Source organism: Fringilla coelebs, assembly GCF_963513975.1.
Source record: "Fringilla coelebs genome assembly, chromosome: 5".
Taxonomy (NCBI): domain Eukaryota; kingdom Metazoa; phylum Chordata; class Aves; order Passeriformes; family Fringillidae; genus Fringilla; species Fringilla coelebs.
In genome coordinates this window covers 51,105,788-51,130,597 of record NC_140033.1, presented here as the reverse complement: position 1 = coordinate 51,130,597, position 24,810 = coordinate 51,105,788, and the positions used below count along the sequence as shown (strand labels likewise).

Sequence of the window (24,810 nt, the reverse complement as noted above, 5' to 3'; positions counted from 1 at the left end):
CTTCTGTAAGTGAATATTTCATTTCTTCTCATAAAAAACCTGCTACATCCCTTTCATCATCGCTTTTATCCTTCCCTGCAATTCTGCTAGATCTGCTAAAACCTTCAAGAGATATGCAGAATTACCACAGTTATATACTCTCACATAATGATATTTGTTGATTTATTTCTATTTCTCATTTTTAAATCTGCCTCACTAGACGCAAGTCTGCAAGTGCTGACAATCTGCCTCAAAGCAAACTCTTGATGTTAAATGTCAGGGTTTGCAACCTCAAGACAGCAATTTCTAAGCTGAGTTGGCCAAACAATCAGCAGCAAACTACTTATTTGATGCTAGTTCTTCCTCATGTCTACCTGCTTAGCAGTATCAGAAAATAACTAATGATATTTCATTAAACATATTCTTCACCTGAAATACCTCACATGAGCAATTTTTTTAATTATTAAAGGGATGAAAAGTAATTACAGAGGAAAACTCTGCAAATTCAGTCTAGGCAAGAAATACCCAAGGGGAAGTCATCATTATAACATTGTCTATGTGTTGCAAAAGTCACTCGAGGAATCCTTGGTGTTGTTGGCTCTCTTCTTTCTAAGCCCTTGACAGATGAACGAGGCACAGCCAGATGACCAAGCAGCTTCCCTCTCTTGCTTCTGAACATGACACATACGGGCCCCCCACCACGAAGGTGTCTTCTTTGAGAATATGAGTCAATATCCCTTTATGGTATAGCAGATGAGTTAAATACATTTCAGTACAGCCCATCAAGAAGCAGAGACACGATGCTCTGTAATTAAATAATGCTTTATACTGGCTCATGACAACGTAACACCGAGGCGACAGCACCTGCCATTTTCATGTGAAGTAATTTACATAAACTTATTCCTCTACTTCTATACCTCCAGCTGCATTCCATAATTTATACAGACATACAAATTCTTCCCTCTGACATTAACAAGAGAAACAAGTTGAATAATCAGCTTGCAGTAGTAAGTGCATTGCATTTACTATCAAGCAAGCTTTTTTAGTTCAGCAGATGATTAATCTTCCCTCTGCGGGTAGAGTACCAGGAGACGCAGAGAGCTGACAATTGCTCTCGGCTTCTGGCCATGCTCTCCACATGCTTACCTTGCAACAACAGCATTTGCTGGATCCCTCCAAGAGCTGCTCTAATTCATTAATCCAGCAAAAGAATTGGACAGCTTTCTGCCAGGTCAGTGAATTAAAGTGGCTCACGTAAGGAATGCCAGAGACAGTAAATAGGAGTGGGAGTTTGTGCTTGGAGCCAGATCTCTCCTTTCTGACAGCAGTGAATCTCTTAGATCAGCTCAGCTGCCAGAGGTACTGCAGCCTAATTAGCATCTCCCCTTGCAGCTAACTGTGCTGGGTGTTTCCATTAGGGATAAGAGCACTAAGGTAAACCAAGAAGGGGGAAGGGGGAAGAAACCAGGCAGCCCAGCACCATAAGTGAAATGCTGAGCATCAACTGTTTAAGAGAAGGGCTGCAACAGGCAGACCAAGTAGGCCAAATAAGGTCCTGTACCTCAGCCTATTTTTAATCCAGGTCTTTCAGCTGTGCTTTGGGACAGTATCAAGAGAAAGGACAGATGCTTGACATGAAGACCGAGAGGTCTTCCTGCCACATGCCAGGCAAGAAACAAAGCCCCACAGATGAGGCTTGGTCCTAAAATAGAGATTCCAAAATATGAAGCTGTTTGTATTACACCAAGTACTGTGCCAATTTCTTTTCTATGCCACAATCCTGAGACTCCGAATGCTTTCCACTACATTCAAACCTCCGTAACCAAGCTCATCCTCAGCTCATGACACCAACCAGTCATTCCCCTTTGTTCAGGGTTTTAGACTGCATAGGAAGGCATGGACTTCGACTCTCAAAGTTTATTTTACATAAGTTCACTGCTGATCTTTGACCTCAGGCTCCCAGACTACTGTCTCTTCACTCAGACATTACCACTAATCTCAAATCATTCTAGCTAGCTAGCCAAGTTTCTATGAAAAGGTGCTCCCACCCTCTGTCTTAAAGACTCTATTACAGACCACATTACATTGCTGTGTAACATCCTACCAATGAGATCAAGCCCTCTTTCTACTAGCGACCTTTAAGCTACCCCCAGCAAGTTTTTTGTTACTTTGCAATTATCCTAAAAGCTATCAGCCTGAAAAGCAGGAAAGGTCCCTATCTGACCACACCTTTTGCTATCTCCCTCTGTCCTGCCAACACAACCAATCACAGGCCTTGTTCTTAAAAGCAAGCAGGGATCTTATCTGTCTGGCTGAAGGAATTTCTGAATCATCCCATGGGAGCACAGGCTTCAAGTCAGCAGCTAAAAAATCCACTGGCTGTTGAATCTGGGGTATCAACTTCACACACGTGACAGCAGCTGTGCTTGTCAGTCACAACAATGGGAGAGAAGGCTCATACCTCATGATGGCCTTTTGCTCTATTAAAGTTAGCACTGTTGTTTGAGCAAGTTGGTAAAATGGTTAAAGGAGAAGATGCCTTAAAGCGTAACAGTCTAGTCCATATGGACTGAACGTGTGTGTCAAACAAGTAACAGCCAACACACGTGATGAACAAAATGCTTAACATTAGCTGTAGATCTTTAAGATGAAATAACCAACCTGCTCTGCTGTATTTTAACAGCATTCTTTAACTTGAGTAACTACTGAGCATTCTTGTTTCCCCTAGGTCCTACATCATTAATCAGCATGCTGAGGAGAAGAAAAGTTACAAGGAATTACATCCTAAGGCAGCCCACAAAATCAAAATAACTTCATAACGGACTCCTAGACAGAAAGATAAAGAGACCTGGAAGATCCAAGTGGATGTGAAAGTCTGGTGTGAGAAAAGCCCCTGGTTGAGGCAATTTACCCTGCTCCTACAGGTTTCTTCATGTGCCACTATCTGGGATCCTCTGGGTTTGATCAGTCCCAGGCATAGCAGGCACAGCAACGCCCTTGTGTGTGCCCTTAGCCTTTCCCAGCCAGCTATGGCCACAAGCCTGACTCTGCATGCTCAGCTTGCACGTCTTTAACCACATCAAACGGTCACTCCAGACATGCACACCTGTTTCCAACAGCCAGTACAAGTGCTATGTGCTATTCAGCCTGTTTCTTGGATAACCCCCTGCCAGTCAGGCTCCTTCCACAGACTCCTGGCAACACCACTGCCTGCCAGCAGTCTCCCAGCAACACTCCCTCCCACACAGATGGGCTCCCAGTCCCTCCTCACAGGATAGCCACAGGCTGTGGGCTCCTTGGAGCCAGCATTAGTTGATGAAACACAGAGCTCACCCCTGCAGAGCCACAGAGATGGCTCCTAATATGGAAGAAGAACAGGAAGGCTGGCAAGAGCTTATATCCAAGGTCAAGGCTAACATCATTTCCATTAAAAAGAAATGCTCTTAAGCGCTGGACAAGGATGGGAACAGCAAAAACAAAGGGGGAAAGCCACTGCCCTGGTTTTTATTCCCTGTTTCCAGCTTCCTCATCCAACTGGCAGTGCCTGAGGTAGTTGTTTGCGATGGGCAACCCAAATCTTACATGTTGGAATGGTACGGGACAATCTGGTGCTGAAATGATGACTTGCATTTCTGCACACTGCATCAGCGCTTGGTTTTATTTCCTGTGTGGTCTTTCCTTATCTACTTGTTTTTGCCAAGCAAGGCACCCCAAGTTCCTTTTGCGCACCACCAGGGCGCCTTACAGAGTGTGTACTTCTTCAAGATGCCGAAGTTGTGGCACTCCCAGGAAGAAATCCAAGGCATCTTATCAAAGTCATGACCAGTGGCGCCAGCCATGCAGCCACTGCCCACTGCAGAAGGAGCAGAAGCACACACCAGGAACCATGAACACTTGAGCTGGCACTATCAGTTCCTCCAACTGTTGGCACTGAATTCATTCAGTACTTACCAGGGAAAAAGAATAATCTCTACAACCCAAACACCAACTACAAGTAAAACTGAAAGCATTAACAGATTAAATCCGCCCCTGAGCGCCGAAGGCTCTCACCATAAGGCTCTTTATTAGGAAGTTAAGTCTTAACAAGTGGCTTAAGGTGTGGATAAAGCTTTTCCTGGGATAATCTGCCAGCATGTTGCCCAGTGCCAGTTCCAGGCCATGGAAAGAAGGAAGAAAATATAGAAGATGATGAAAATCTTGGTTTGGCAAATGGATGACCAGTAACTGAGAGCTCATCTCCTATCCTTGCTCCCTGAGGCTCCCTGCTGTCTTCAGAAAGAAAAGAAAAGTAATTTTCTACTCTGTTAGCTTCCTGAAAACAAAACCACATTGGGATTACACCTAAGATGCATGTGCTCACCCTAATTCTTTGTACTGTCAACCCTTCAGAATTTGTCTCCATCACATCTATTTGAACCATTCGCCAATTAACACAAAGTAATTAACACTTTTGTAAGAGACTGTCTTTGGACAACGCCACCACGGTAAAACCACCATGATCATGATTTCAAGTACTACTGTTCTCTCCAGGCACCAATTTACAAGAGGAACATGCAAAAGGGGGAAACCCAGTAATGGAAGGCCAGAAGCCACGTTTTGTTTATAATTCTCTCCTTTCAAGTCTACTGCTGGTTTGCTGCACACTTGGGAAACAGCAATCTAATCAGTGGCTGCTTTTCCCCAGTGCGTTGTGCCGTTCTGGCTGGGCACCCCCGTGCACTTACTGCAAGAGATCCGTTCTGCGTGCTGGCCGTGTTCGTGCTCTGCTCTCCATGCGGCTGCGTGCTTCCGTAGAGTGTCAGATTGTGCTCGCTGGTCTGGCCTGCATAGTCCTGAGTGTGTGGCACCCCGTACTCTGTGGGAATCCCATTCTGTGGGGGTGGCGGAAATGGGATTGTGGTGAATGGCTGCACCATTGCATCAGGAGTTGCTGATGGCTCCTGGTTACCCTTAAGAAAGGAAAAAGGAGAAAACAGCTTTATACTACAGAAGATAGATCAAAACATCAGCCTGAGAGACAACACACACGTTCATGTGAATATCCCACCCACCGTCACCATAGTATTCCACAGTCTTCTATTATCTCTCCTATCAAAAAGCACATGCCTTGCTCCTCTGAGCCATGACACTGTTTTCTTAATCTTTTCAGGGCAATTTTCTTGCTACTGGGTGGCATATAGCGAACAAATTACAGGGTTTGCAGATTGCATACCCCTGTGATCTCACACAAAGCTTTACACACAGTAAGGTATTATTTCAGAAGAGGGAAGAGGCACTCACACATTGGAACAGAGAAGGAAACAGAGAAGGAAACAGAGAAGGACAGGGTTTCTCAACATCCCTAAAAGTACCATAACTGGGTCCATCTCCTCCAGCCTGAAACCCTCATTGCTCACAAGCAACCCCACAAGCAAGCACATCATGTGGTTCAAAGCACACCTCTGTTATGTTACAGTGATAAAAAGCGCAATTTTTAAAATCCATCTGCAGAAGCCCCCTCCTTTGCCCTGACAGCACTGCGTACACAGCACAGGTATCTGTGGCTGGCATATCCCATTTGCATCTTGCTGGCCATGCAGGAGACACCAAAGAGCTGTAGGGAAACAAGCTGAGATTGCAAGCCAGCCGCATAGTCACTCTTTCCCAGTCCTGAGCATCTCTACAATCACTCAAGGCATTAATTACCCACTCCTGCCTCAGCTTAGGGTATCCCACAGAGACCTCTTGCATAGTGGACTTCTTAGAAGCTTTTAGCGCTGTCTTAGATGTAGCTAACACCAATCAGATGACTCAGAAACAAAGAACTGACCATGCAAAAGATATCCCCAGAAGACAATAAAAATGCTACCCCACCATGTCAGAAAACCACAAGAAGGAAACAAAAAAGCATGCAGCCCTACAGCCTCTGCAGAGACCTCACCGAGGGGGGAGCTGCATTCAGCCACCCGGGGTGAAGGAGAACAGCCTTGACATTGAAGCCCAACCCTGGGAAGCCCAGGCTGCTGCACCGCTCCTACTGCTCTCACCGCCGCAGCAGAAAAAAAATCCACAGAAAAGATTTATGATAGGAGGGCTGTTTGATTTATGTGCGTGTCAACAGACTAATCCTGATTTTAAATTTTGGCTGCTGTTCCAGCCCTGGGTCCTCCCCCACAAAGCCTGGAGGTGCTCGAGGCTATTCTGACACCAGCATGCTTAAATCAATGGAGTAAAAGCGAAACAGACCTTATCCCGTGGATAGGAAAGGCAGAGTGGGAATTACCAAGCAGCCTTTCAGCAGAGAGCATGCAGGGGCTGACGGACCTCCAAAGAAGCCGGACAAACCTTTCAGTCCCTTTATCAGCCTACCTGCAGCTTTCCCTTCCGGGCGGAGGAAGCAATGATAAACGCAGTGCACCTCCAGCCAGCACCGGGTCATTCAGACACTGGCTGAATCCCAAATTTGCTCTGACATTAGTCTATCTGGTCTGCCCTCCCTGGGGGCCACGTGGCCACACGCTCCTGCAGCTGGGGAGAAGGAGAGGGAAGGGCATTCAATACCACTTAGCAGAGCCGAGCTGCAGCCCTGGCCCATGCTGAAGAAGGAACGGTTTCAAGTCCAGCCTTGCTGCCTGCAGGAACACAAACTCCGCAGCCTTATCTGAGAATGAAGAATTCAGGCGAGCATGCCAGCCGTGGCCAGGGCTCAGCTCCTTGCACGCACTCCCCCAAGCACTTGCAGCACTGTGTCGCGTGCTCGCAGCTCTGCGGAGGTTTTTCACGCACCAAGCACATTTTCTGAAAGCAGGACAGGATTTTTGTTTCCCCCTCAAAAAAGGAGGGCAGCTCCACCAGCCCTCCAGTTCTGCTCATTCCTTTGCTATTCTCAGCTTCAAAACAAGCCACTTCTGACTTGTCCTAACTCACCACCAAGATCTGCAGAGCAAGTTCTAAAACAGGAGGCAGGACAGACAGAACGATGGCCATCCCACTGCAAACCAGGTATCAGGAATCCTACTGCTCACCTGCTCAGACTGTTTATCTCCTGACGTGACAGCTCCATTCTGTCCACGTACTGTCTCCTTTCCAAGCTCTTCTGTTTACAGTATTTCATTGTATTTGATGGTCTGTGTTCTTCCCTACAGCCCACACTGTCTGCCCCCCTTTCTTACGTTCCCAATAGGAGCTAAATAGGAAACTGACTTTTTCTTGTCAATGAAAAATTTTTCTACAGGAAAAATGGAGGAGCAGAAACCATCTCCAATCTTCTTAGAACAAGCTAGATTTCCAAGCCAGCAGCATCCCAGGTCAGAGGAAGAGAATGCTGATTAGCCCCAAACAAAACCTTTTCTGCCATCATGTCAACAGTGCAGGGCTGCTCTCCCAAAGGACATAGTCCAGCATTCTGTAGAACCTCACTCTTAGACTGCTTAAAATGCCAGCCCAGGAGCCTTATATAATCTTATTTTCAATGTTTTTCCCCCTCAGTTAATACTGTTCCTCCCAGTTTAAATGCATTTCAACCTTTTAAGTGTTTTCTCTCCTTTCTTCAATTATCTATCTACAAATGTTTGAAGGATGAAAAATACTTACTCTCTCCTCTATTGCTTGTGGCATTTTGATAATACATATTTATTTTGAGTTTAATCACACCTCTCAAGCCAAAATATCCTGGTAGCTTTATTTATTACTTCTCTCTGACCTTCCTATGACTTTTCAAAGAAGGATTTCTGGTGCAGAATAAAATGTTTTTAATGCCATTGTCACTCCCCACACCTCAAATCACACTAACATGCAAAAATCATATCTTTTATTACAAATGCATCCTTCATTTAATGTCTCAGGTTATCTGGAGATCTATCATTATTATATTTGTCCAGGTTTCATCATCCCATGGAGTATCTGTATCTCAAATTATTTTTCTCTTGATATGATTATGGACATATTTCCCGTCTGATTTTTTTTTGGTAATTTTAATTTCCTTTGATGCTTTAGAATTACTTTTTTCCCTGTTTCCACTAGCGTCAACAGAAAAGGACTCCTGATGAGATCTCTGCAGGTTTCACAGCATACTGATATCCTCCAAACCCAGAGGAGATTCTACCTCTTCTGTTATTCTACCAAATTTCAACATTTACACAACACTTCATATTTTCAACAGCTAACACAGAACACACACACACACACAGATCCCATTAATCTTCAAATACAGAACCTGAACTCCTTTCCCTACTTCTAAACCACCACATAAAATTCAGCATTTAGGGGTGCTGCTTGTCACACTTCTCAGGAGGTAGAGACAGAATGGAGAAACCCTCATATTTCCAGGTAAAGGAAAGTATCTTGTCGATCCAATCTTGACATACCTCACTGCATTGCCACTCCCACCTGTTTAAACTCATGAAGTTGTCTTAAAAATTTACTCAAATGCAACAAGAAACCCAGATAATCATGTCCAGGAGCAGTCACCAGCCCCAAGCTTACACAAGGATGCCACCATAGGACTAGGAAAATCTGGCTGCAGCTCCCCACAAAAACTACTAGCATCTTAAACTTCAGTGATGGTATGAAATAAATTTTAATCCAGGTTCAAGAGCAGACACACACCTCTCTTGGCCACAATGCATCGGGCTAGCAGTCTCCAGGAGGTGAGTGTGAGGGACATTTGGTTGCAGGAATAATTTTGGCAGTTCCAGATTAACTGATTAGCTCTACCAGTTTGTGCTGCCATGCACCAACCATGATAACTGCCATCCCATGCTCAAACTGGGAAACGCTGTTCAGTGCAATTAACACACACTCCTTAAAAAAATCAAAAAAACCCCAACCAAACCACACTTCAGTATGATATATGTTGACCTACAGTTCAAAGAAAAGGAATAATTCCTGTGTTTTCTATTCCTTCTGATGCTCTGTTCCCACAGAAATCATTCATTCACATCAGGTAGGAATTCAAAGCAGCTGCCCCCTTGCAAAACGTTGGTATCTGATTCATGAGCACACAAGCCCTCAGGGCACAAGAAGGATATGGTTACCCATCTGGACTCTGCTTTCAGGCCCCTATTCTCAGCCCTACAAATGTCCAGTCATGTCCTTGCAGGTGCCAAAATTCTTCCTTAAGTCAGGGGTTTGCCTACACAGATCAGTACAAACCGATCCCACACTTTGTTGAAAAAACAAATTAGCTAAAGCAGTGAAAAATCCCTAATGGGGACGCATTTCTAAGAGCTTATGCAGCTTTAAGTTAATTAATGAACTTTGCAGCTCCAGGCTAAGCAGAGGAACGATGAGTAACCGATGAGTAACTGCACGTGGCGATACCTTGTGGAAGGGTGGGAGCTGGGGACGACAACAAGGAGCAACGTGGTTCAGTAAATGTGACACAGGATGAATTCTTTCAGCAGACAGCAGGTGGTGATCCAAGATCACGGCACTGGAGCGCAAAGAGCAAACACCAGAAATGCACACAAAGGCCTCCTACTTCCATAAAACTGTCAAACATCAGTCTGTTCTGTGAAGGAGTGGTTTTGTTTTCCTCAAGAGAGAAATGGGTGTAAGTAGAGGGATAGGAAAGGAGTCTTATAGCAATGCAGCTCCAGATCTCTTTGGTATTGCTATGCCATAATATGCATAGATAGTAAAGCCTAACCAGGCAAATAAAAATTATACTCCTGGTAAAGCTAAGCTAGTAAAATTTCTGTATAGATGTGGCAAACTGCTATAAGGTAACTAGTCTGTTCTATCCATAACCCTACTGTGAGTCATCAGCATCACAGAAAGGTGCAGAGAAATGGTACAGCATACAAATATCGAACGATCTCTTAAAAATGCCTTTGAACTCTGCTAACCCCCAAATCACTGGGATGTGGGTATAAGCCTATTAGCGGAATGGGGTTTCTAATACATATGTCTTCACTGAACAAATTTTATGAATCCTCAAAGCAACTGACTTGCAGCTAACAGAGGTAATTAACCTGTTTGTGAAGACCAGAGTTCCAGGTTACAACTGTTTGCTCTCTGCACTAACCTAATCCCTTCTGTAAACAGCAAAAATGTTTGGAGCTGGGATGTGAAGAGCCTGTCAGCCTGTGGAGCTGCTGCCCACCCTTAGCTCTCTGTAAGAAAGGGATCCTTCTGAGTGAAGGGAATGCAGGGACCGTGTTGTCCCTCCTAAAACCCAGGTCACAGCTTCCTGTCAGGGATGCAAACATCACACATGCAAAGCACTGCTCCCTGGCTGTACAAGAGACAAGAGAGAAAGGGGCTTACCATACAAGGCTGCTGCTGAGGAGCATGAGAATAATTAATTAATTAATAATGGGCTGTGTTCCACACCCCTCCCCTTCTCACAGATCAACAAAAAAGCTACTGTAGCAGGGTCTCTTTCCCAGCCCCTTCCAACACAGTCTCCTTTCCCAGTTCTCAGCTGCAGCTTCAGAGGGGCTTTGGCTGTAGCTGCCACCATCCCCCCTCCAGCTGCGCACTCCTGCCCTCTCTCCCCGCCAGCCTGCCCACCACTGAGCCCTTTCAGCACATATCCCAGGAAAAAAATTTACTCACTTTTTATTGCCAGGTTAGTTTTGTTCCCAGTTAAGAGCGATGAAACAGCTTGGCAAGGAGGTGGAGGAGAACCAGAGCCAGAAAGGACAGGGGGTGGAGAAGCTGGGGAGGGAAGGGCCACGGGCACCAGCACTTGGACGAGCTCAGGCTGCCAGGGAGCCTCAGTCTCCAGCCTGCATTAACCCTCTTCTCAGGCAATCCCACACTTTGCCCGCTGATAACAAATGTATCAACAAGCTAATGGGAATGGATACAAAGCAGCGGAACAATGCTCCTCACACGCACCAGGAACTCCAGCACTACCCCTGCCTGCCCAGGGTGTAATCCCTGCCCCCCAGGCAGGGGCACACATTACACAAAGGTTCCACCCTACACCGGTGGCTCTCACAGCACATGGAACCTACCTAGGGTTTTAAAACTGTTTTTACTCTTTAGGGCCATGAAGATACTCAAACACGAGACAAAGTGATGTACGAAATGATGAAGTGATGGCTCGCCAACACCCCAGACACCCCAAAACACTGACTTGGCCACATCAACCCTGCAGGTGCCCACAAACATGATACAAGTTCTCTCTCCCAAAATGCAGCAATAACACTTCCTCTGTTGTGGCCATTTCATTACAGAAGAGCAGGTAAAATGCCTACAGAAAAGAAATCTGGGGGTGAAAAGGATATATACAAAGGACATAACCATCTCATATCCTTCATCTTTGTAAAAACCCGTTCCTGGATTCAGAGGGGTATGTGACCCTAACCTGACACCCACTCTCCACACTACAAAGGCATTTCTGTAACTCCAGAGAGCAAGACTGACATGCCTGTGTGTCTGGGACACAGACTGATAAAATCAACACTCCTTCTTGGTGTGGGTTGATCATAAAAGCACCTTGAAGAGGATCACAGTAATAAGGGGTTTTGTATTTCATCTGCACATCTGGAGCTTAATCTTCATTTGATTGACACACTGTGGTAACAGAAAATGATGCTGGACTTTGACTCTACTGTCATGGGCACAAGAGCAATTCCTCCTGAATCCTCGCAAAGACAACTTCTAAACCTAGGTAGTTCTGGAAATATCTGCTGGAATTTTACGGCAATTTTGTTAAAATAAAGGGAAGTTCAGTTCATGGGTACACTTTTTAAAATTTAAATCGGATATGATCGCTCAGGAAATGCCTTTTCCACTGGGTTAAGTTAAGCTTCAATAAGCTAATCTTGCAGCAGTTAAAAAAAAAATCTAACAAGAGATGCCTGCACTCACACTTGCACCTAGCTAACCATTTAAAGGCATGTCTCCTTCAACTTCCCGGTGCAAGCTTGCACTAGATTATCTAATCTTGCCCTTCCTAGATATGTAAAGTAAAGGAAGAACAAGTTAATCTTCCAATACATACTCTATCATTCCAGGCCACCAAAAAGTGTTCTGTAAAATAAAGCAGCTGGCTTTTTTTTTTTTTAATGTGTTTAAAGAACTTTCTGGAAAAGAAGTTCAAGCCCCCCTTTTGTAGGAAAGGATAAAAGAAAATTATAGTCTTATCTTACTGTTATACACAGGAAGCACTCACTCATCCCCATACTATCATCACTTCCAGTAATGGCCAACTTTTGCTCTACCCCTATGCACAAACACAGGCTCTCATGCACACTTGGTAAGATGCCCTCAGGAAACCTGCAAAGAGGCTTCCTGTTGGATACAACCAAAGCTTAAGAGTTACCCAACATTAACAACGCTCAGGGCCACATCTACCTACCAGCCTGAAATATACCTTTCAGATTTTAAAAAGCACTGATTTCTGCTCCTGTAATCTACATTACTCCTCACTCAAAAAAAAAAAAAAAAAAAAAAAAAAAAAAAAAAAAAAAAAAAAAAAAGTTAAATATTACTGGCACAAAGGCATCCCACCAAATGGTTTCAATCCAGTCACGCTCTCTGGGGTTGATTAGAGAGAACTGTGCTTCGAGAGACATCAGGGTCCCAACATCTGTTTGCATTCCGTATTAGGTATTAAACTACCTCTGAGAATTACTGGGGAGAAGGGGATAAGGATCAAGAACAAAGGAAAAAGTCACCAGGATGGATACATCCTCAGCTACAAAGCCAGCAATTAAGAGAAAAGCTCAGGCTCAATTTTTTGGTCCAGATTGGTCCTCATTCTTCTTCTTTCCAGCTCTGCAACTTTCCAAGTGACTATTTTCCACTCAACATTCATAGTCAAACATTCTTGAGGGAAAAAAAAGGATTTCCATAAGATGACTAGCTTTCAACAAATCAGCACGAAAATAATGTCTCAAAATACTACGAATCAAGTCCTTCATAAATCCAGCAGGCATCCAGGGTGGTACAAGCATGTTCCACACAAGAGAGATTACTCCTCTGTCAGGCAAAGACGGCTAAGTTCTTTTTCTGGGACCAGAATTGAAATGAGTCACAGCTAAGTAACAGTGTGCTGCAGATGTGTCACGTATGTTTAATCCAAGCTAGCTGCCATCAGCTATTCAGCAGATTAGCAAACCAATCACACTCTCCATTGCATGACTGTGGATCCTCTCTCAGGAAAGCAGCAGAAACCAGAGGCCAGTGATGGGGAAGGAATGGGTAACTGCTTTTCAGGAGAGGTCCATGGTTGCAGCAGGATTTCTGGGCACTATGTGATCCTTTTGATGGCACAGAGGACCTGCCTGTGCTGATTTTCTGCCGTACTCCAGAGACAGCTAACCAACGGTTCCTGCTGCTCCTTAGAAAAAGAAGGGCTACAGAACATGCAAATATGAAAGGGAAGAAAATACCACCTGGTCCCATGGTATCTCTTGACCAGGCTGGCAAGGTAGTGTCACAGTTACTGTCTCCTCAGCTAATTCTGCAAACAGATTGCTCACTTCAAACAGCTTTATTTCAAGGGAGAGGGTAATTCACCAGCTGATGTATTTCAGAAAACCAGTATCTGCTTCTCCAATCCCAATCAAGGACCTAGCTGGACACATAAGCAATTTTTCATCACGTCTCTGCTCTGCAAATGGACTATTGCTCTGCATCTGCAAGTACATCACAAAACCTCTGAGTGTGGAGAGTTACTCCTGCAACCTCAAGAACTCGGATGGCTTTCCTGAATGTTTAAATCCTCGTGAAGCTCGCTCAGCCCTTTAGAAAGATTTGTATCTACTTTATCGACAAGGATTTCTCAAAGCCTTCGCTATGTGACACAGCTATCTGCAATAGACTCTTCCAGATCTCTCTATATTTCCAGTGCTCTTCTAGGAAGGATTTTGAAGATCACTGTTGGTATCAGGCTTTCCTGTCCTTCTCTTCCCTGCTGTGAAGGCAATGAGCTGAAGGAAGTAGTGAGCTGTGCAGAGGGGCTACTCTGAGCTGACCTGGCTCCTGGAGGAAGGACAAACCTCAAAGCCCTGTCAGGCAGCTTCACTTACACTGGCCCCTTCAATTCCCCAGATTTCAGCAGACAGCAGGGAATTCTTCCCGCCTGCCTGCACTACTCCAGCACCACAGAGGATAAAAAGCAGCCCTGCCTCTGCTGCCAGAGCAGGAGGAGGAAAAAGGGAGAAAGCGCCGGGAAGGGGAGAACACATCTGGAATCAATTGGAGAGTGCTGAATGCCTTGGAAAGAACTGCAGAGCTGGCAGAAACCATAGCGAGGAGCCGCGTGTTCGGACGTGACTCTGAAGCAAAGGTGGAGAACGAGACGTATGCAGCATATTTAAACACAAAACCAGAGCTCCTCTGGAGGCTCTGGGGTTTTTTTCATGCAAGCAGCTAAACGTCTCAGCCCTGTCATATTTTCACTGCCACTGGCCTATCATGGGTATGCTCAGAATTCAGTACAGAAGACAGGAGATGAGATGAGGCAAAGGGGACCCATCTGTGACTCGAGTACCAGGACTCAGTCACGCAGCAACAACATTATATCAAGCTGCTCTCAGGGTGCAGGGGGGAGGAAGTCTGTGACTGACTTGGCACACATTTCAGAACAGAAATTTGACGGTTCAAAAACACAGATTTCTTCCCACAGTTACTTTCCATTCCAGCATTCTCCTATCTCTTGCTAGTCATTTGTTCCCAGAGTAGTTTTCCATTTTCAAAGAAGCCTCCACTGTGTGTCCTGGAAAGCAGAGGTTCTGGAAAGGAGCAGAGAGTCATAGAGATGCAACTCACCAGTGCAGAGGCCTGGTACAGAGAGTGACTACAGCTTTCAGATATATTACCAGCCTGAGGGTGTGGGAAGCATTGCTACTTGGGTACGTGGCCTTGGCCAGACAAAAAATAAGGTGTATGCTTCATTATGCAAATTTTAAAAATGGAATTTAAAAATTCAAAAGGGAACATGAAAGAGCTACATAAATGACCCCAAGATTGGAAAAAGCCACATGGCTGCACACTGAAAACCTTGAAACGCCCAATTTATTTTGCTTATCATATAAAACAGTGGTAACTGATTATTTTATTAAAGTATATTAATTGTGAGGAAAATAAAGTAGATGCTAATAATATTTAATCTAATGAAAAAAGTAATCAAGAAAACCAATAGCCAAAAGCTGAGTCTGATAAATTCAGCTCTGGTAAAAGACATCATTTCATTTTGTTTACTGATTTCTAAATGACAGTCATTAAGTCAGCTGGTGAGAAGGACTCAGTCTTTTCCATCTTTTCCGGTTTTTGTGCTGAAAACATTATGTCACCCAAAACAGGAGTACCTGAGTGAGACATAATGGCCTACAATGCAGGTACAGCCAGAAGAGACAACCTGGAAAGCTTACAAGAACTGGCAGAAGTCAAAGCACATAAATTAAAGCTGATTAAACTAAGCAGCATACACATTTAGAAGCATCATAACCTCACCTCATGGAGAGGAACAAGCTATTGAAAAGCATAGGTGCAGTTTCATGTACCACCTAATATGACAAACTACCAACTAACCTTGGAATCAGGGGCTGCTCTTCCCCTCCCCAGCTGTTGTGAGATCCAGTCACGCCACAGCCACTGCCAGAAAATTAATCCAAACAATAGTCATCTGTTTGGTCATAAACTCAACTGTCTCTCTTTGGATCTGCTTAAGCACAATGCCCAAAGCAGTGAGGAGGCTGAGCATATGGCTGGGGCACAGAGACAGGGGGACTGTTCTTCTCAGTGCAGCCCACAGTTACACTACATTAAGTGCAACTTTGAAACGCACCTGAAAGCCACTTCATCCCAGAACAAGAGGCCAGATGGACATTTAGCACATGCTATTGCCACTACCTGCTTCACTTGCACTTAACTTCTAGAGCATCCCCACGTAAGCCAGCTGGTTTATGCACAGTGAATTTGTCGAGTATCTCAGGAAAAATTTTCCCATTGTTACAAAATCCTTTTAAAGCCTCTTTTCCCAAGGCCTTTCAGCTAATGTATGTTTACCACATTCTTGCTGTAACCACGAACCAGTATAGACTTCTTCCCTGCATAGTCCACCAGCACAGCTCATAGGTAAAGCTCGAGGTGAGCAGCACATCTGACCACCTTTCAAGTGCCTCTTCCTGGACTGAGTATCACTAAAGCAGCTCCTGCAGCCCCCACACTCAGCAGCACCATTGGAAACCTGCTGCTCCCTTGCCACCACCATGTCAATGCCCTGGGACACATAAAGCATGTGCTGGTTTAACACCAGCAACATGCAAAATATTCACATTAAACTACTGCATATCACTGGCAGTCCTACTTTTAACCGGCTCTATTTTACTGAAGCTAAAATCAATAAACCTTAAAAGCTAAATTGATATAAGAGCATCTCATGTCAAGGCACGTCTGTCAGCATCTGCAGCTCCCGTAATATATTACTACGCAAGCTGCTGGTAAGTTGACCCCTCCATAATTCTCAGCAGACCCCCACCTTCCACAGCCAAGTCCATTAAAGGTCCTTTTTGTCCCCCCTCCTTGCACACCTACAGAAAGACAAAAACGCAGGCTATGCAAAACTTAAACCCTTAAACCCAAGCCAGTTGGTTTGCCCTTCTGTACATCCCTTTCACACTCACAGTGTCAGGCTAAACAAAGCCCCTCACTCCAGGATACAGGCCTGGAAAAAAAAGCATTAGCATCTGGCAACCAAGAGCAGCACCCCAGCATACAGGCCTGAGAGCAAATACAAGTCTCTGGCACGAAGAGGAAACACTGGGACATATGCCTCAGTGCTCCTGTCAATCTTGCAGTGGGGGAATGCCCAATTTTTTTTTTTTTTTAATATATTTTTATCATATTACTGAAAGGAAATGCCAGGGACTGCTGTGGACCCTGTCCCTTGAGGCTCCAGTGCTGCCATCAGGCTGCACTGCCTTTGCAGCAATGAATATTTAAACAGGGCAATAAATATTTCAGAGCACATTCATCCCAATAAGAAGTCTACTACCATAAGAGAGATGAGACAACCACACAGGGCCGGGGCCACTCCCTCTTCTGCCCCTCTGGCTCCCACACCGCCTGCCCTTCCTTGGCCCTACCTCCCTCCAGCCCTCAACAGGCACCTGACAGCCTCAAATATTCATGAGCACAGTTCCAGTTACTTTCCAAACAAGCAAAAACACCTGTGAAAAAAGTAACAAGGTGCTCTCTTTCCACAGAGGTGCAGAACACAGCTAGATCATGCTTTGCTTTCATCTCTCCTGGGGTTTCTGGCCCTTGGGTGCTCCCACTCGGGAAGAAAATAATTTGCTTGAATTCCCAGAGGGTCTTAAATCTTTAAATATTGCACCTTATAAGAGAAAAAAAATCCTAAGATCACACAACCTAAAGCTCAACCAGCACCTGGTCGAGAAACAGTATGTGACAATCTGTCTTTACTCACCACAACTCCCTCCCTTAATTTCAGCAGCGCATTTATTCAGGCACTTCTCGGGTGTGAGCAGCTCCACTAGCCTCTCAGTGGGATGCTAACAGCTGGGCCATCACTGGCACAACTAAAATCAGCTAGAAATGAAGTTTAGGATGTAACAGAAAACCCATTCATTTACTCAGCTATCACCTGCTTGTCATTCATGTACTGGGGACTACTTTGACTATGACAGTGATAAAAGCTTGGGGTTTATAAGCAGGACCATCGTTATCACCCCTAAACTCCTTGGTTTTTAAAGATAATTTCAGGGGGTAACTAATACTCTGCAGAAAATCAAAGTCACATATAAAGACATTTATTCAGGGTCAAATTTATAGGGCCAAGAAACTATGCGACCAGACTCAAAAATTATCTTTTGTAGCAGCTTCCACTGCGTATCTACCTAGATTCAAAAGACCTAAGATATTTGCTGCTCACAGCAAATATGGACAAGGCTTCAGAGAACAAATATACCTACTCTGAGTGAAAAGAAGCCAAAAACACACCCTCACAAACAGCAACCAAAGGGTTATCCTGAATGACAGACACAAGCTAGTTTGCCCTGGCTAAATGAGCTACACCATGGCATCTCTTTTCCAGGTAAAAGCTTTAATTAACAGCATACAGAAAAAGAGTAAGCTCTGTCTCTATTGGCACTCATCTTTTAAAAGATGATGGCAACCAAACCTCAATCACAATGTGTCACATGCTGTCAAAGGTGCCTCTCGGACTGCGCAGGAAGACACTCCATACCTGGATCCCAGCCCAGCTCAAGGTACAAGCTGGGCACCAAATGGCTCAGCCCTGTCATGGCTTGGGCACAGCAGGGAGCGTGCAAGGGTATGCGACAACTCGGCAAGGTCTGCAGATGCAGTCTTGGATTAAACTGCTAAATTCCCCTGCAGTCTCATTTCAGCTGCTTTTAGACCTTGGAAGGAGAACAGCCAGGTCTTGCTATGCGCAGGAAGGGCCCTGCAGCACTCAGAAGGAGTTTTCTACCACAAGCCAGAGCTCCTGCTATTTCCTGCTTGGTTCTCATTTCCAAGGGAAGAGACCAAGGCAACCCCCAAGTGCTGGGCAGCCTTCTTGGGATGGCCAGTTTCCTATTAATGAAATTCTCTCTCATCCTCCTGCTCTGTGGCATGAAACTTCTCCAAAGTGAAGTATTGAACTGTCAAACAGCAAAACCTCTTTCCAGACAGCATTTCAAGCAAGAGCACCTGCCTACTGATAGGTGGATCAATCACCCGCCACCACCCTCTGTCCCTTCTGCTCCTGAAAGAGCAGCAGCATCCCTTGGTGAAGACTGGACATCAGCCACGCCACCAAAAAGATGCTGTTTACATTAAAAGCATAAAATAGCAGTCACAGCAGTGTAATTCAGAGACTGACAACAATCCTGCTGCTTTGCCAGCGGTGAGTCCTGGGATTTTATAGCTCTGCTTCTAACTACCACCCCAGCCGTCCTTCATATATATCACTGAAACGAAAGGATCCTGTCAAAAGTTAGATGCAACCTGGTCCAAAAAACACCTTGTACTTTCCTATCTTATTAAAATACCTCATACACAGAGAAAGGAAAACATCTTGGAAGATGAACAATTACTTCAAGTAATTTAGAGCAGGAGCCACCATTTTACAGCAGACATCAAAATAATGAGCACTCCTCTGCTGACTGTGCAGCTCCGTGCTATTCCCATGATGGGCTGCATAGCCAGCAGCATGTTAACATGGAAAAAACCAGCATCTGATCCCACGCAAGAATAAAAAAATACATTTTTTTTATACCATACAAGAAGTGTTAGAAAGGAAAACAGCATTTAATTCTGCGGCTCCTGAGGACCTCTCATGACTCAGAAAATAAATGCAAACAGATGAAAAAGTTAATTTGGATCATATCAGCTTCACTGGCATGCAAAGGGCAGAGCAGGCACCCTGGGGAGAGGGAGGGAAAGATTTGCCATAGATCAGGTTACTATCGCTGACAGCTGACCTAAAACGCCACAAGATTTGACCAGACTCTACCCTATCTTCTAATTTTCAAAGGTGCTACCGCCTCCTTTAAGAGATACAATGTGTGAAACGTAACACAGAGGTTGGGGAGGAAGGAGATCCTGCAGCACAAGTATCTAAGTGATCCAGATAATATTCCTCGCCACATTAAGAAAGAGCCCAATTAACTGAAACAAGAAGAAAGCAGAAGTGAGTCGTTCTTTTGAAGATGTAGAATTTTCAATGCAAAGCAATGAGGACATAAGGAACCAGAATAATTTCTCTGCAGTCTGAGGCTACTGCATGGAACAGACAGACAGGCAGTTGCTCTGTCCTAAAAAGATGCTCCTTGAAAACAGATGTCCTTCTGCAACCCAGCTTGGGAACACACTCAGCTTGGGAATTTAGAGACCCATCTTGCTGTATGGGCTCCACAGTCTCACTCCTTGGATGGGCCAGCACAGCCCACAGACACTGCTGTCAAAACTGAGAAATTATCTTCAGCATCAGCCTTCAACCCTTGCTTTTAACTCAGCCTCGTTTGATGGGATCTGAACTGCCAGCACAATCTGAGCTTTACTTCTGTCCTATTAAATTTTTAGGAAGTGTTTCTGCTCAAAAGTGGCCAACAACAGCATGAGTAGTAGCCCACAGCAGCCAATATATTCATTGTTAACAGAAGTGTCCTTGATTTGTTAGACCTTCAACATCCACTAGATGATTCACAGGAAGACTGATACATCTGAAAAACTTCCTTTAAATTCTTTACAATGAAAATTGCTCTTTTAGCTTCCTCTTGCATGTCTAGGACATAAAGCCTTTTCAGTATTTCAGTATTTGGCACCACAGGGCACAAGGACCACTTCCATTTTACAGCCATGGTTGATGATCATAACGGAAAAGGTTTCGTGCTCTGCTTCTGCTGGGTACTACCAACATCACACCTGATCAACAGATTCACCTCCACGCACTTCTGCAAGAGCAGGTCTACCACAGCTGACCTCACATGAGGGCACAGTAATCCCCTGGCAGAAATTTGGGACAGACACAGCTGAAGGCAATTCCTGAACCACTTCACAGCTGAACTCTTGAAGATGTCCCTGCTCATTTCAGAGGGGTTGGACTAGATAACCTTTAAAGATCCCTTCCAACCCAAATCATCCTATGATTTTAAGGTTTTATGATGGGCTACAAGAACACTCTTCTGCTAGGATTGTCTGAACAGTAGCCAGGAGGCTCATCACAACTCCGCATTTAAACCATGTCACTGGATCTCAGAATAATTACGTAGTGACACACAGATCCTCACAGCTAACCTAGAGGCCTACTACACTTTTGAAAGCCACAACAGCCCTCTACAAATGCCCTAGAACAATGAAATTTATCTTCCTGTATGCTCTTCCAAAACATTAGGAAATTCCTATTACTCAGTTCTAGCTATTCTTCTCTGTGTTACAAATAACACAGCTCAAAGTTTCCTACCCACCCACTGAAAAAAAAAAAAAAAAGCTACTGGCTTTCTGTACACTTCTGCTTTAAGAACAGAACTGGTTGGGAGATGTGTTCTTAGCCATGTTAGCTGCTAAGCAGGACCCCAGCCACTCATCAGGCAGGGAGGCTTGGAGCTGGCAGGCAGGAGGGCCAGGCAGGCACAGATCTGAATGGAGACACTCGGGTCTGCAGCCCTCAGTGCAGCTTTCTCTTGACTTCAGTGCAACATTTGCAGTAACTCCTGCAGCTCACTGTCAAAGCCAATTAAGAGTACTCCTAACAAAAAACAAAAAACATTCCTTAGAAATCAAAGTTGAGCTGAAAGGGACAGTAAAGTCACCGCCTTTCTCACCTCCTCACAGTAGGGCTTGTTAGAAGACCTTCATTTTGTCTAGGGTCAAAGTCACCATCAGGCTGCTCAAAGCTACAGTTTCAGACTTGATGGAGAACAAGGATCATGGATCTTTAATCTGCTTAAACCCGATTTAGATTCATCTCACTGAATAAGACAAAGTATTCAGAAGTCTCGCTTTCTGATGAAGCACTGAGATCTCCACAGTATTTTTTCCACCCTTCAGAAGTCCATGTTCCCAGATAAATTCACTCTTACACCCCTTGCAGCATTTTGATCAAAAGAGGCTTTGAAGACCTAGAGTCCCTCAGAAAAAATTTCTTAGGATGAAGGTTTGCAACTGGCTTTGGATGACCTAAATTCTTTCCGCTACTAAGAGAGTCAGACCCTCCTTGACTACACCACCTCATCAGTCACACTTAGTGTACTCACAGTCTGTCACCATGTCCCTGTGAAGGACACACAGAGCAAGGAACTGTCCAAAGTTCTCACCACAGCCTTCAGTCACCACCTTCCTCATTCCTCTATCTCACCACACTACGCTCTTTCCCACAGACTGGCTCCATCACACAGTCTAACATGACTCTGAAAAAGTATTTACACCTCCCCAACCAAACTCATATGAAAGGGACTCCTAGACCTACTTTGCCTCCCTTTCCCACAGCTTCAAGACAGAATGCTTCATCCTGGAACAGAGTGGAAACAGACCCGAGAAAGGATTTGCAAAGCCAATGTAGCAACATAAAATAGCATCACACACAAAGAAAAGCAAAAGGCAAAGTTAAAGCAAACAAATCTGCATTAAATATTTGAGCACTAAGCAAAGCTAACATAGCACAATATCTTACAGTCAGCCAACAAATTGATTAATTCACTAATTTCACCAAATTAACATGCTATTCCTCCTATACCTCCTGATTCAGGCTGGAAGGATCGTTTTTAAATTTATATAGATTTAAAACTACGCCTGTTGAAACTGAAATCCTTTCCCTTGCTGCTCTATTTATCTCAACCACATTTTATAAAGCAGGAAGGAACACACACTGAAAAAACAAAAGCCTTTCATACTCCTGCTCTCTAATATTCCGAAGTACTTTGCATAATTGTTCAGTTTTGATAACCTCCTTTCATATGATGCCATCGCAAAAATGAGAAAAGCTACAAAGAACAACAAATCAAATAAATGGTTTCACTCTTCACAGAGGGTACACTAGAAGGACTAGTACTATCTAAGAAATCCAAACTCCTCTCCAAGGCATTTTTAAATCAATCTTTAAAAGTAATTTAAAGCAGGTTTTGCTATTATGACTGGAGGGAGAGCATAGGCCTAGATAAGGAGCTTCAGTGAGACCCGATAGGTGAATGATGGTCCATGCACTGCGTAGGTCAAACTCTGATTATCTACATCTTGGCTAATCAAAAGCAATTATCTGAAAGTCAAATATGCCCTCCAAGTCAGGTAACTCATGGAGACAGGACTTCTATACAGCACACAGAAATCCTAAACTCCACAGGACCGCAACTGCAGACTCTATGAATTTTAAGCAGGATAACCAGGAGGACAGTTCAGAGGGTTTTACCATACTCAAGACTCACAGCCCGAGGGCAGACTTCAGAAGCTAGAAAGATTACCCTTGCAATTACTTGGACATTTTTGGTGTATCCATGCACCCTCAGATTACAGGCTACTTGAAGTGCAATTCCAGTTAGGTATTTAGAGACTACTCGGGGTAAAAATCTCCATTACAGGCAGGGCTGGTAAAGCCAGGCTGGTTACTTCTCACTGCAGGATGCAGTTTTCAGTTGTTAAAATTCCAAGATACCATTTGAATTGAAATTTCTTCCACGCTATCTGTAATTGATTTTGGAGTTGGTGACTTCTTTTGTTACTTAAGCCATAGCAATCCAACCCAAGAAAAAAGTAGGGGGCATATTTTGTCTTGTTTATGATTAAGAGAGGAGGAAACCACCACATATGCTTTGAAAAGTCAAAGAGAACTTACTATTTACAGAAAAATTTGCATTTCAGGAATCTATATTTAGATCACCAAGATCTGACCAACATTAAAACAAAAGTATGGAAAATTACAGTGCCTGTCTTCCATTTAGTCAATCTCCCAGTAAAGCTATATGCAATGGTCAAAAAAGGCTAGAAGATAGAAAAGAAAGAAGTAACAGTATGCAAAACCTGCCAAAAATGAAAGAATCAATCCCTTCTTTATATTTCTCACAGAAAGAACAAATGGTGGCAACGAGCTCTATGTTAGATACTAGGAAAGACTTAGCAATGCTCAGAAAGGCCAGCAGTGGCATTGCAAATACTTTTAAGGCAGGTTACTTGTCATCAGGAATAGTTTAGGTACTGTTTATTCTAACAGGAAACAGAGATGCTCTTTAGGGTGGCTGGTAGCGCCGCTTGCACCTCATTTTCTGTGATTATATACTGTGATTTGGACATCATCCTCAGCTTCGCAGGAGATACTGGCCATGTCAGATCTAGGTCTGGAGATCACTGACAGCAGAGAAACGATCCACCTCCAGTACTTTACACCATCTCCTTTGCAGGGATGATGTAACATCAAGGAGCAGTTACCCACCTCAAATTCAAAAAAACGAGAAACAGACCTGTAAGTACAGCAGGAGAAAATTAAATTGAGACAAGAAGCCTGAGCACTATCAGCACAGGCAGCGACAGGGAGCAAAGAGATAGAAGAGACAAGTATGACTGCAATAGGAACAGAAAAGGCAAACTAAATGAGGAATGAAGGGAGTGGGTGGAGAGTTAAAAATGCCTATGACAAGGAGACTGTAGTGAGGACAGGAGCAGGAGGAGGAAGAAAAGCAAAGAATTAGCAGGTCTAAAAATCAGCTGAGAAGGAACTGAAGGGATCAAGGTGAAGTAGTAGTCTTCCAAAACAGGAGGGCACATAACTGGAGGGGAATGGAGACTGGGAGAGTATGGATACGGTATGGCTTGTATGGGACAAGCTACTGACCAGGGATCATGGGGAGAGGGTGAGAGGAAGAAGCATCCATCTGTCCTCCAATGATGAAGGGCAGAGGTGAGACAGGAGAGGTCACACAGAGGTAGAAGAGGGGAAAATATGCATACCAGTGTATACCCCCAAAGCCTAAACCAGAGCCTAACATTGCAAAACATCACCATTCCTCTGCTGTCAGCAAATATACAAAACCAACTGGCAAACACAGATCAAGCTGGTCTGCACAGCAAATGACAGCTAATTACATAGCCAGTCAAAGTGGCAGAGGTCTGTGGGCTGTATCTGGGATGGCCAACTCTGCTACTGATAACTTGCAGGGGTCATCATGGTGCCACATACACTGAAGCTGATGGGGACAGTAAGAGGGTTGTCTGTTTTTTCTTTTCTTTCTTGCAGAAAAAAAAATAGCATACAAACATGTGATTAAAGACTATGATAAATAGCCACAGAAATAAAGAGAACAAATGAAGGTTTCTTTCCCAACTTAAAACACGGAAATGCCATGTAATTGAAATGCCTGCCCATCACCATCTTGATCATTCTCAATTCAGTTTAAGAATAATATTGCTTAATGAACAGTTCTGCAGAGAAAAAAA

The 24,810-nt window shown here is 44.2% G+C and overlaps 1 protein-coding gene across 13 annotated transcripts in view; it reads right to left on the bottom strand.

Moving 5' to 3' along the window:
• RBFOX2 (RNA binding fox-1 homolog 2) overlaps positions 1-24,810 on the bottom strand; it is a 170,640-nt gene that overhangs the window by 55,891 nt on the left and 89,939 nt on the right. For all 13 annotated transcript variants that reach the window (XR_014616186.1, XR_014616187.1, XR_014616188.1 and 10 more), the window contains one exon: positions 4,704-4,928. Coding sequence is in view for 7 of the 13 variants with exons in the window: in XM_084206584.1 (XP_084062710.1) it covers positions 4,704-4,928 (225 nt within the window). In the remaining 6 variants the exon portion in view is untranslated. The remainder of the gene's footprint in view (positions 1-4,703; positions 4,929-24,810) is intronic.